Source organism: Naegleria gruberi (assembly GCF_000004985.1).
Source record: "Naegleria gruberi genomic scaffold NAEGRscaffold_22, whole genome shotgun sequence".
NCBI lineage: Eukaryota > Heterolobosea > Eutetramitea > Acrasida > Naegleriidae > Naegleria > Naegleria gruberi.
In genome coordinates, this window is record NW_003163305.1 from 220217 (window position 1) to 233105 (window position 12889).

Here is a 12889-nt window from a genome sequence, read left to right on the forward strand (position 1 = left end):
CAACATTGTGTTTTTTATTAGAAAAACAAACAATAATCACTATTTGGAGAACACAACACTGTAATTCAACCAACCGTTAGAAAAGGTCTATTTTTAATATTCTCTTCAATCAATCTCCATATGCAATCATTTTAGTGCAACCTCATCAACAACATCAACATAAAAGAATTAGAACAACATCATCAGAATGAAAGTATGCCAAGCAGAAGATGGAACTCTGCTGTTGGATACAAAACAATTCTTACCAACTACACCAACAACAACAATAACTGATAATGTCGGAGACAATGTACCAAACATTTATACAATCTTTCAACTCAAACAAGTTTTGGAAAAATCAACGAACATTTCTATTGAGAATCAAATATTATTGGATTCAAAAGGAGCAAAAGTAGACAATGAACAAACTATTGCAGACTTTGATGATGATGAGAATTTGTATCTTTTTGATAGAATGTCCTTTTCATCAAAATCAAAGGCTCAAGTGTTATTAAAAATTATTTCCGATGAATTTGGACAGTTAGAGTTACGAGAAATCAATCCTACAAATATTATTCTACCAGAGGAAATTCAGAAAAAGATTAAGAACAATGAACTATTCAAATATGTTCAACAATTTTACATTCAATTATTACAGGCTGAGGTAGGTTGTGATTGATGATTTTAATTATTTATTCTTGTTCTATAGAACATTGCCAAGACTACTCAGAATAGGATGAATTATTGTGTTGTGAAATTGGACCAAATGAAAATTCAGAACGAGTCGATAAGTGTTGCCCTCCTCAATCTTGAAGGACATACGAAAGGTAGTTCAGCCTCATTAAAAAGATTTAAGGAAAGGTAAGAGTTTCATTATTACTTTATGCTTATTATTTAATATTAGATTCGATAAGATTGATACCAAATATATGGATATTATACTAACTCTCGATTCAGATATGGAAAAGGTAAGTTTAAAGTGAATTATCAGTTAATAACGATCAATCAAACAGTTAAGTTCAATCGAACTGCATCCAACCATTCAAACATCATCAAGGCGTACACTTCAAGATTGCATTCCAATACAGCAAATCAAATTGTGGGCCACCAGATGTTCACAAGATTTGTCTACCTTTAAAGAAAAGGTAATTCAGACCATTGCTTTATCCCAACAAATTGATAGGGATGTTGACACTCAACTGTTACTCATTGTCCCACCAGTCAAGTAAGTATAATTTGTCAATCAATTTCAATTTACAATTTTAAATAGTTTTTCAATGTTATCCAAACTTTGTACTGAATCGGAAAACATTGTAAATAATCAAAAAGAACTTGTAAATAATATTAACCGTAACTTCCAATCCCTTCTACAAATGGCATCCAAATCCGAGAGTCATAAGGATGTAACAGTTATTGTCCAACTCATTGAAACACATCAACATGATCTTATTCAATTGAGAGATTTTGAAAATGGCATGAAAGTGACGTGTGAGAAGATTGCCCAGTCCAAAGTCATGCTAACTAAATACTTACTCGAAAAGTTAAAGGTTATTTCTACCATTCAGTATAGTATTCTCAAATTGAATAAGAAAGTACAAACCTTTGTAAGCGTATTGAAGAATATCATGTCCAAATTCCACCACGTCTCAATTCCAAAATACCTTCCTGGAGCCTATTTTATGGCACTTTTGGAAATTATTAGACGAAGGGCCTACATTAGAAAATTCGATGCTGAAGTTATCAGAGCATCAGAAATCATTCAAGAACTCAGGGATGAAGAGACAAGAAATAGAAAGAACTTTTTCAAAGCATTTGGAAAATTCTTGCCACCTCAACTCATTGACAAGATTAATGAATTGCCTGGAAGTGGAGATGAAATTTTGAACCTCATTGGCTCTTATTCACAAACTGAAATGAACAAACTTCCAAACATTTCCAGTCTCGATGGAATGGAAAATATTGTAAAAATGGAAGAAATTGAAAAGACTTTTAACGATGCAGTCTACTTTGGAGATTCTGGATCGAGCAAGTTGGAATTTAAATTATACTCCAAGTTGTTGGATGAAAATAATCTATTCCACCAAATGAACGAGAAGAATATGATTTCCTCCTCAATCAATTTTGATTTCGATAGAGTTAGTATTGCAGATAGTGATACAGAGATTCATGGATCCTCTGCTAGTAGTTCACCAAGATCCTACACAAAAGCAAAAACAGCCAATATTGAGGAATACGAAAGGAGAATGGAGGATTTAGATATCATGGAGAATCAATTGAAATCCATATCAGTCAGAGCAACCCCTAGTACACCTTCTGATATTGACCAATTGAGAGAAGAAAATTTTATGCTCAAACAACAAGTATTGCAATTGCAGAGAGAACTCGAACAATTAAAGCAAAATAAATAATATTGTTGTTTGAAATCATCACCAAAATTGATTGAATTTTCCGTAAAAATCCAAATACCTCATCTCCTTCCTCAATAATTATTATTGCTGTATAAAATTAAAGGTTGTTATTGTTTGTGTAGGTTTTATGATGAACTATTACTATCACAGAGAATATATCTACTATTAATTCCATCAATTGACTATCCAGTACTCCAATTTTCCATCATCCACTTTAAATAATTTTGTTTTATTAAATCCGCGAACGTGAGTAGTAGAAAAACTTAGATGATGTGTTGATGATGATTATTGGTTACGAGCTGAGAATTTACCAAATTCATTACCGAAGGCAGTGTATGAGTGTTTCTTAAAGTAATCATTACTACGATTGACGCAAACCATGAATTTAGTATACAATCCGAGACATTTTTCTGGTGTTCTAGCATGTAAACAAGCAAACAGAGCTTCATATTCGTTATCGCATTGGTCAGCGTCCAAACGCTCTACAATACTCTTGATGATTTTGTCGTTGACGACCTTGTTGCCTATTCTCATTTTTTCAACAGAAAAAAGTTTATTTAATTTTTATTTTTTTAAAAAATTTATTGTTATTTTGCTTGGACCTTCTTTTGGTGAGTTTCGAATGTTATGTAAAAGATAATTGCTGCCAATGTGAATGTAGTATTCAGAATGTTTAGAATCATGATTGAATAATTTTAAATTTTTTATTAAATGTATTTTAAAAATTTATAAATAATAGATAATTAAATCAATTAAGGACAAATGCTTTACAGATATAAAGCGATAGGTATAATGTCTTAATGATAAACATCTTCTTCGTCATCAAAGGCGTTCTTGTTCTTCTTTCTATTGAAAGATGGCAAGAATGACCAACAATAATTGTACGCTTTAAGAAGTGGGTCGTTACTTTCAGCAACCTTTTCAGTTGTAAGAGAATAAATAATAATACCCAAAATCAAAATAACAAGGGCAATAATATCAAATGGACTCAAAGCAGCAAGGTAAGCTTCACCAGCAAGGAACTTAATCAAGAAACCAAAGTTGGAGAGAGCCAAACGAGCAACTGAGGCAACTACAGCAAGTGTTGAACTACCTCTCTTGAAAACAATCAACAATAAAATATTGTAGGTCATGTTGAAACAAATGAAAATCATAAAGACAGCCCAGAAGTATTCACATTGATCAGACAAGACAGAATTGAAACCAAAGAAACACTTGATACCACTCCAGATATATTCATACAAATTGGCTGGATTAACATAGGATGTACCACCTGAACCATCTGGAAGAGGAATGAAAACTGTAAAGGCAGACATGAGACCAAAAATGAATTGATAAAGAGCTACCCAAGAGTTCAAATAAAAGACATCCAAATTAGCTTCCTTCAAATACTTTTCCTTATAAACTAATGGATTCATAAATTTTAGAAATTTGTGTGAAATAGTTCACTTACCATTGGAAGCAGCAGCTGGAATGTTAGCAACGAACAAGAGTAAAATCCACAACCAAGCATTTGGATCATCACCTCCAGCACTATTGGCAAACATTGGGAAAATATCAATAATAATACCAATCATGACAAGCAAAACACCTCCGATGTGATAAACATTGTAACGGAAATGTAAAAAGAAGAAACTGGCAACCATGTTAATAAAAACGACACTTTGACTCATCAAAACGTTGACAGGTCCACTCACAAGTGCTGATGGAATTGTAGAAATCAATGTGTTCAAACTGTCCATAATACCCATAACAATAAACTTATAGGATGGGAATGTACGCATTTCCTTGCTGATAGTTCCTCTGTACATTTTGAACCACTAAAGATGTGTTAAATAAACACAATCATCATTTGTTACTTCTTCTATTACTATAGGGAGTGAAAAAACTTACAGTCACTGGCCAAGATACGAAACAAAATCCCAAACTCAGGAAAACATCGGCCAACATGTATCTAATAAAGAATATCAATTCAATTCATCAACATCAACATCATATTATTCACAAGAGAATTATTTCACGCCAACAAAAAGAATCATTCGATCGGAATACATTATTTTCACAAGTCATCATCATCACTATGGTCATCATCATTATAAAAACAAAACAACACCTACTCGTAATTTCTCATCTTTTTAGTCATTCTCACATAGAGTACAAAATCGACACTTCTTGCCAAAACCATGACTACAGTCGCAACGTACAACAAAATTGATTCTTTAAACTTTGATTGTTTGCTTTTATCATTGTCATCATGAGTTAACTCGGTCAAATTTGCTTCATCATTTTGAAATTGGGATGGGTCATACGGAGAAGCCTCTGTACTATAGTATGATTGAATGGCGTGATTGTTGCCACCACCACTCGATGTTAATCGTTGTGTACTCATTTTTTTTGTTGTTGTAAAGAGAAAGTTTTTGGCGGAGAGTTGTGGAGTTGAAAACTCCTGGAGAATCTTTGATGGTTGGAATTTTCATGAATTTTTGAATTGTCGTTTAAGAATTCGATTCATTAAGGAATTTAATGATGGTAAGAGAGAATTTAAACGAGCTAGCAACATTAATTTCAAAGTGAGTTGGTATTTTTAGTCCAAATATTCTGTTCACATTCTTCTCTACAAAGTTCACTTGTTTTTATGAGTAGTCCAAAGTGTGAACAGCAGTTCTTCAAACGAAATCTTGACATAATTAGGCCTGTTTCGGTTATGCATGAAAATTAAAATTTCTTAAAAAAAATGATTGCACTTTCTGTGGTTGGTGATGGTCATGGTTCTTCACCGGGTGGCTTTCATCCAGATCATTCCGTATCTTACAGTTTAGATTCACTGGCGAGTAGTTTTATAGGAAACGAAATTAACGAAACGGACGAAAGTAAGAAAATTAACAAATATGAACTCCCTTCCTATTCATCGAGTATTCATGATAATTCCTTTTCAAAAATTGAATCTTTTACGAATAGAATGAAAAAGAATTTTCACAAGAAGAAGGCAAAAAATCAAATAGATTTAATCAAGTCAATTGAATCTTACGAAAAAGCTTTGGAATTTTGTTTGAAAACGAATGATAATGCGAGTGCTGCTGGAAAGTTACATGTATATATAGGAAATTTGTATATGAAAAGATATTTAGAAAGGTTTCAGAAGGCATCTCAGAGGAAGTGGAATAATTTGGAAGATTTGGGTTTGAATCGTCCTTTTAAAAATGAAAGTCCTGAAAAGGAATATTGTGTGGAAGAGATTATTACATTAATTTCGGATAGATCTTTCATTATGAATCAGTTTATTTCATATGAGAAGGATTTACTCTTATTTTCAGAGACTCTTTCGAATACGATCACATTAGAAAGAAATGAGCTAGCTTACACAGCACTGCATCACTATTTAAAGGGCCTCTCCAATTTTCCTTTGAATATCAATTCATACTTGGGAATGGCTAAATTATTCTCCCTCTATGGAATGTATTTCTATTCGATTCCTCTTTTTAAGAGATGCATTGACATGGTGAGAGCTTGTCGAAAGAAGAAAAACCCAAAACTTTTCAAATTCATCACTGAAGAATCATATACCAGTGCAAGTGAGGAGTTAGCTAAATGCTATCTCAATATTGGAAATTACAAGAACAGTGTCTACCTCTTCAAGAAGGCACTAAGTAAGAAGGAATTCAAAGATAGTTCACTACTTGGTTATCTTGCCATTTCACTCTTTGAACTGAATCCAACCAAGAATAGAGCTGAAAGTTTACATTGTCTCAAGTTGGCCATTACCAACAGTCCAGATTTAGGTTTCCCATATGCATGTCTTGCATTTATTAATTATGAAATTCCTGAGCAACCTAAAGATGATATTCTCGATCTTTTCATTTCTTCCCTCGAAAAATCAACCAATGATCCAATTGTAAACCATTACTATTCCAAATACCTGATGAATGAGAAGAGATTTGACAAGGCATTCAATCTATTAAGAGATGCCTATATGAATTCACCTCCAAACATTGAACTTTACATATCCCTTTCCAAATCTCTTGAGCTGATAGGTCAGTCATCAAGTTTCCTACAGGAAAAAATCAAATCCATCCAAGTGCTCACTTGAATTTCTAGTAATTTTTCTCATTGTAAAACAAGTTCTTCATTGTTGTAAAATTTTACTGCAATTCCAAAAAAACAACCCAAATTCTAAATTTAAAAAAATACAGCAATTCAATCCGTACGGAATTTGTTCTTTTTGAATTTCGGAAGAGACACGTTTGTTTTCCAGTTAGTAAAAATCATCAGCAAGAGGAGCTCATCTAGAAATTTAGTTTAATAATTTACATATTAAATAAAAATGTCTTCAGGACACAACGATAGTAATAACATCAATTTATTAGATAATAATTTAGAAACAACATTAAATACAGTGGGATCATCATCAGCGTTTGGAACCAGTATGCAAACTTTACAAGATAGTGACGTCTTTGATGACGAAATGGATGAAATTTTAGCTTCCTATAAACAAGAATTTGATTTGGAAGCAAGTGCTTTGAAGGAATTGGAAGAAGGATCACCAACATCAGACATTGAAAATGTCAATGGTCCTAACAATTTGGATTATTCATTAGATGAAGTACCAGTTGATGATGGTGAGCCAAAGTTTGTTTGCGACACAACAATTCCTGGAGTTGCCAAACATTTGAGAATGCTTGGAATTGACACTCTTCATCACGATAACTTTTCCCAAAATTATATTCTCTACTTGGCTAGAACTCAACACAGAACTATTCTAACATTTAGTATGAAATTACAAAAAAATATTGACCAAATTTTAAACAATTACAAAAAGAAAAAGGAACGAGTTGAAGAATTGAAAAAGAAATTGAATGAACTACAAGTTGAAGATGAAACAAAGCCACAAATAAGTAATAGTTCAGCTACTACTTCTACTCCTTACAATAAGTGGAAAGAAACTAAGGAAAAGATTCAAACAAGAATTGAACAATACGAAATGGACTTGAGTGATCCAATTTTGAGCTACCCTTACAAATATTATTTGTTAAAGACCAAAGGAAGATATAATCAAATTAACGAAGTTGTAAATACATTCAAAATCAGATACATCCCAGAGAAGATGTTTACTAGATGTGCATCTTGCAGTGGAACTTTACGAAAGATTCCAAACAAGGAAGAAGTCAAGCACTTGCTTGAACAAAATACCTACAATGACAATGATCATTATTCTATGTGCAATAGATGTAAGCAATTGTTCTGGGGAATTCACATTGAAAATCCAGCCCAAAGAGAAGCTGTCGAAAAAGCCATAGCGTTCTGTGAAGAATATTCCTACAAGGGTGATTAAATAAATAAGTTAGTGTAGATTTTATATACATCATCTAAAGTTACAAGAATGTCACAGATATTGATCTATTTCAAAAATAATTGTTGGTCAACTTAATAGTAACCACCACCATATGGTGGATATCCCATTGGTGGAGGAACACCATAGGCTTGTTGTTGTGGATATCCAGTAGTATAAGTTGTTGATTGAGTCATCATTGGTTGTTGCATCATTGGTTGCATCATAGGTTGAGTTTGAACCATTGGCATCATTGTTGGATGCATCATTGGTTGCTGCATCATAGGTTGTTGCATCATTGGTTGTTGCATCATCATTGGCTGTTGCATCATTGGTTGTTGCATCATTGGTTGCATCATCGGCTGTGACATCATGGCTTGACCAAAATCAAGAGCATTCAATTCAACCATCAAAACTCCTGATCTAGCTCCCATTAAATTCAATGTCATTCTTTCTGGAACTCCTCTTCTCAAAGTATTCAATTGAACAACAGCAGATCCCAATGGATCATCATTACTAATTAAATCCTTGTCATATAAATCAAAAGTGACAGATTCTCTCATAGGATCCATAACACTGACAGTGAAACTTTCAAACCAGGCAGGATTCAAAGTCATAGGCTTGGTAGAAGTACGATGTTTAGCACGTCCACATTTAATAATACAATATCTATTTATCAAATTTCCAATCAAGTCCGAAATATTCATCATTAAAATATTCGAAAATTTTCATGATGATTTTTTTAATATATTGTTATTATTATATAATTATTTAAATTAATAAAATTGATGAAAACAATGATAAACATTTTAATAGACAATATAAAACATACGGATCACTAGTACCTGTAATATCTTTTGCGACAAGATTATGTGCACTCAAAACGGTAATATTCAAGGTTGGCATTGCGTGAAGATAGATGGCCTTGGTGTGGAGGTAATTTTTTGGTTTTATTTTGTTATTGGGTGACCACATCAAATCGATCAAGGCGTCAGAGTTTCGTTTTGTTCCGTTGTCCGATTATTAATAGAATTTAAGTTATTGTGGTGTTGTAAACAAGAAAATATTTTAATTGGAAGGGGTGGTTGAAAAGGAAAAGAAGCGACGCTCTTGAATCTTATGGTAATACAGTGAAGTATTAGATTGAACCTTAAAGATCATTATTATTCAATTAAAAGTAATGAGAATGGTTTTGCTCACGGTGGTTGTTGGACACATGTCAAAAAGACTTTTTTTGACTAGAAAATATCTTCACAAACCACAACCATGATCCTCGAAAATCTACCGAACAGATACAGAATAAGAATTCTGATCAATCTTTCATTTTGTGAGACTCGTTCCTAAACATCACCGTTCAGTTGGGCAGAATTGGAATAGTATCAAAATTTAAGGTTGTTTGTCTTATTTCTGGACCTTAAAAAACATGAATAAGAAGGAAAATCCATTTTAATTACCAGATTTACTCAAACAAAGTCACAAAACCAACTATCGGTGTTGAATACGGTGCTAAATCTATTGAATATGATGGTGTTTCTATCAAGGGTCAAATTTGGTTACGTACATAACGTTTTATTCATGGAAACATCTTTTGATAGTCTAACGTAGATGAAGCTTTCACCACACTTTTGAAGGAAATTAACAAGACTCATTTGATTGAAGAATGCTCTCAATGTTTGTCCACCAATTACCAAGAAGGTATTAAACGAAAATGGAGTTTGCATTCAATGCTAAAATTGGAGGAAACTATTAGAAATTGATTTGGAAAAAGTTTGGTTGGTGTTTAAATATGCTCAATGTAATTCTGTTCTTGCTACGTGGATTGATTTGACTGATGATTCAATGATTACGGCTTTGGGAGATTCTATGGTAAACAAGATATTTCTGAAGGCTGTGTGGAAATCTGCCGATATTTTGAATCAAAGTTTTAAAGCTTTGAAACAATTGTTACATGTAAACAAATTCATTAAGACTCACTCTCAAGAAAATTCAACAAACAATTTCACAACTTAAACTACGGTTTGTTAATTAATCGTAAATCCATAACACCATCTATAAGTGCGCCATGATGTAAACATGCAGTGAAGATCTACTGAATTTCCATAGAACAATTTTCATGCTGATCTACACATTCATCATGATTTACACTTGTCAATCTACATGCAGCTTTAGTAATACTTTAGTTGAAAGTGGTCCATTGGAATATCTACCCATTTTTGAGCAACCAATTTACTGTGAGTAATGAGTGTATGCAGATAGATGACACTCAAAGGTCAATAAATGATTATCTGCTACTCAATTTCATCTTCATCTAAAACACATGCACAACACTTCTCAAAACTCTCGCAAATAATTTTATTCACACTCTAGATTACAAATATTTACAAATTTTGCTTGAAAGCAATATTCAAAACAGCTAAAGTAATTTGATCCATAAAATTAGCTTCCAAATCACTTGAATTTAACACATAGGACAATTCAGCCTTTCTACCTGATGAAACTGAACCATTTGAATTGGAACTCGACGACGATCTATCATCAATGTGTTGAGTGAAATGATGATGAACAGTATTCGATGTAGAACCACATACAAGTCCAGGCCATCTTCCCATGTTTAATTCGTAAAATCTTCTTTTCAGAGTTGACAAGGAAATTCCCAATTCTTTAGCAGCAACAGTTTGTGGAAGTGGCATGACTCGAATTAAATCAGAAACAGTTACACTAATCTTACTCTTCTTCTTATTGGAGGAAGGTGAAGATGCATGTGATGATTTTTTGCTATTATTTGATTCTCTCTTTCTCTTTTGAATGCCTCGAGCAGATGGAGAGGATGAAGAATTGTTGTGTTGGTGATGTTGGTTATTTGAAGAGGATTTACTGGATGTATGACTGAGTGGAGATGAGGTTGTGTTTCTATTGGTATGGCTGTGACTTGTGGATCTGTTTTTGGTTGTGGATGTTGGTTGAGTGGTAGTAATGTGGTGGTTGGAGGTTTGTTGGGCTGTGGAGTTCATCATCATTGGTGTTGTATATGGGTTAGAAGAAGCTGGGAAGGAGGATATGATTGGGCATGGTCTTGTAGCAGTTGGGACAGGTTTCGAATAGTTAGAAATGAGATTAGTTTGTTGTTTATCCTCAAACATGTTTGAAGGTGAAGAAGAAGTGCTTGTTGGATAAATATTATGTGTATTTTGGAACATGTGGCTTTCAGATGGATAATGACAAAGCATATTGGTTGAGATGATTAGTTTGTTTTTTTTGTTTATGGAAATCTGAGAATGAGACCTAAACAATGTTTAATACGAAACTCATGAAGTGAATATGGAGGACAACTACTGAACGCACATTTAACCCCTCTCTAATTCTAATAACTTTTTGTTGAAACTCTCGACTCAGGACCTTGTTGAATGTTCGCTTTGGAGAACAAGGTCAAGAAAAGAATCAACAATATATTTCAAACTGAAGGATTTATTAACAGGTTGTGATGGGTGGAGTTTTCGAAGAAATGCCCAGCATAGCTCAAGTTTCCCACCAATTTATTCAAAGCTAAATTGAACAGTAATGATTTGGAGAGGATGCTGGTGTTTTGGAAGGAACAGGCCTAAGAACAACAATGAGGTGCGAAAGTGTTCAAATGAGGACCACTAATGAAGGCTATTTTGTTGGTACACTTTACTTTTTGGAGGTTAACGAGACATTTAGCCGCAGGAATAGGAATTATTGACAGTTGCCTTTTGATTGATGTATTGAGGATGGATTTGATTCAACTAATACCTAAAACTCCACTAAACATCTCAATAATTCTTAATGTTCTACAGTAAAAACTCATTGAACAACTTGATTGGGAATTTCAAAGATTGATTATTTACAGTGATTTGAATGGTTTATTGCAATCACCTATAACTTGAATCAATGCTCAGTTCTTGTGCATACCACAATGGCAAACAAGTGATAAGGCTCACTTCAATTAGAGGTTACAATTCGAAACACAAAGGTTCCTTCATTGGATAATTGGAATGTGCCACTTGGAATGCGTGTTCAGTCAAGGACTTTGTTTGTTCCTCAACTAGAACTGCAGCTGTTCTTTGATTTTTTAACATTGTTTTACGTTGTTCTGGCATCAGAAAATAAATTCTCTTCACATGCTCCACTTAAACTTGATTGTCAAAATGATTGTTCACATGTGTAGGCTAGACAATGAATACAAATGAAAATTGATGGATAAGTTTGCTGCTACACATGTGAAAATCAGTTTCACTATCTATTAAATATTATCTTTCCACATGAATACATGCACTATAATTTCTAACATGGATGAATTGAAAAACAGGAACTGAAATATTACATTCATGGATAAAAATGATATAAACACAATTCAACAATTATAGGAAGTAGCTTGCTATGATTGGATCGAAATATGTTACAAAGTCTGATGCATGCTGATATTTGAAAAGGCACAGATATTGAATGAATAATATTGCAAGGTTTTTCATAAAATTGATAATATTGAGCTTATTAAAATCTCTGTGGATCTATCGCTTCCACATTTCATTTTGGCTAATTTCACAATCCACTTTTGTTGGAATATTCCAACCTCTAATCTTCTTCATAATTTACAATAAATCCAACATCTTGAAAAGTGAAATCCTTCTTATACAAGTGATCCTTCCTCATATGTTCGTCTCTCTGTTCACTTGTTCTAAATTTTGCATTACAAATAGATTTATCCTCAACCAAACATTGATAACAATCCTTTTTGAGTGCCATAACACTAAAGAATGAATCATGATTTTCCTCTAAATGCACCGATAAGAGAAATGCACTCGGAAACACTCTACTACATTCCGTACAGACATGTTTATGAAGACTTTCCAAATGATGCTCAAATTCGAAATTATTTCCAACATATTGACCACATAAATCACAATTAAATCCTTCCTCAGTTGTTGCTTCATCTGTACAATTACTATCCAAGTACTCTTCAATTGATGATGTTTCATTTGAATCATCATGAGCCATGATGGTAGAATCAAGGAATGTCGAAGAACAACTCCCAACACAAAAAAATGAATCAATCGGAGAGATAATTCTCTTCAATCGAGGGAATGCATTTTTCATCTTTCTATTTTTTTAATATTTTGTTAATATTTTCTCAGAATATTTTGTAATGGTTACCAAA

At 33.2% G+C, this 12889-nt stretch overlaps 7 protein-coding genes across 7 annotated transcripts; 3 read left to right on the forward strand and 4 right to left on the reverse strand.

The window, feature by feature from the left end:
* Nucleotides 1-187: 187 nt before the first annotated feature.
* On the forward strand, nt 188-2387 carry NAEGRDRAFT_79634 (uncharacterized protein; the record flags this gene model as incomplete). The annotated part of the gene is made up of 5 exons (XM_002677466.1): nt 188-643; nt 689-840; nt 884-947; nt 993-1204; nt 1250-2387. 5 exons carry the CDS (start codon nt 188-190, stop codon nt 2385-2387), a joined length of 2022 nt encoding a protein of 673 aa, XP_002677512.1.
* A 797-nt stretch (nt 2388-3184) lies between these two features.
* Nucleotides 3185-4776, reverse strand: NAEGRDRAFT_67220 (uncharacterized protein; the record flags this gene model as incomplete). Its single annotated transcript, XM_002677549.1, has 4 exons — nt 3185-3792; nt 3841-4207; nt 4281-4341; nt 4505-4776. The coding sequence occupies 4 exons, from the start codon at nt 4774-4776 to the stop codon at nt 3185-3187; spliced, it is 1308 nt and encodes a 435-aa protein (XP_002677595.1).
* A 345-nt stretch (nt 4777-5121) lies between these two features.
* Nucleotides 5122-6474, forward strand: NAEGRDRAFT_67221 (uncharacterized protein; the record flags this gene model as incomplete). The annotated part of the gene is made up of 1 exon (XM_002677467.1): nt 5122-6474. The coding sequence occupies one exon, from the start codon at nt 5122-5124 to the stop codon at nt 6472-6474; it is 1353 nt and encodes a 450-aa protein (XP_002677513.1).
* A 76-nt stretch (nt 6475-6550) lies between these two features.
* On the forward strand, nt 6551-7741 carry NAEGRDRAFT_79635 (uncharacterized protein). Its single transcript, XM_002677468.1, has one exon. The coding sequence runs from the start codon at nt 6709-6711 to the stop codon at nt 7714-7716; it is 1008 nt and encodes a 335-aa protein (XP_002677514.1). The 5' UTR covers nt 6551-6708; the 3' UTR covers nt 7717-7741.
* NAEGRDRAFT_57952 (uncharacterized protein) lies at nt 7712-8678 on the reverse strand. The gene is made up of 2 exons (XM_002677550.1): nt 8546-8678; nt 7712-8382 (listed from the first exon to the last, which is right to left on the reverse strand). The coding sequence occupies exons 1-2, from the start codon at nt 8617-8619 to the stop codon at nt 7809-7811; spliced, it is 648 nt and encodes a 215-aa protein (XP_002677596.1). The 5' UTR covers nt 8620-8678; the 3' UTR covers nt 7712-7808.
* Nucleotides 8679-10091: 1413 nt separating this feature from the next.
* NAEGRDRAFT_67224 (uncharacterized protein) lies at nt 10092-10940 on the reverse strand (the record flags this gene model as incomplete). The annotated part of the gene is made up of 1 exon (XM_002677551.1): nt 10092-10940. The coding sequence occupies one exon, from the start codon at nt 10938-10940 to the stop codon at nt 10092-10094; it is 849 nt and encodes a 282-aa protein (XP_002677597.1).
* A 1429-nt stretch (nt 10941-12369) lies between these two features.
* Nucleotides 12370-12648, reverse strand: NAEGRDRAFT_5319 (uncharacterized protein; the record flags this gene model as incomplete). Its single annotated transcript, XM_002677552.1, has 1 exon — nt 12370-12648. A coding segment is annotated over one exon (279 nt), but the record flags the coding sequence as incomplete, so codon positions are not given.
* Nucleotides 12649-12889: the final 241 nt, after the last annotated feature.

What these genes read in the sequence shown, in the direction of transcription:
- NAEGRDRAFT_79635 (XM_002677468.1), top strand. Translation starts at nt 6,709, where the DNA reads ATGTCTTCAGGACACAACGATAGTAATAACATCAATTTATTAGATAAT.
- NAEGRDRAFT_57952 (XM_002677550.1), bottom strand. Translation starts at nt 8,619, where the DNA reads ATGCCAACCTTGAATATTACCGTTTTGAGTGCACATAATCTTGTCGCA. An exon ending in ATTACAGGTACTAGTGATCC is followed by an intron (nt 8,383 to 8,545) that starts GTATGTTTTATA and finishes TTTGATAAATAG; the next exon opens with ATATTGTATTATTAAATGTG.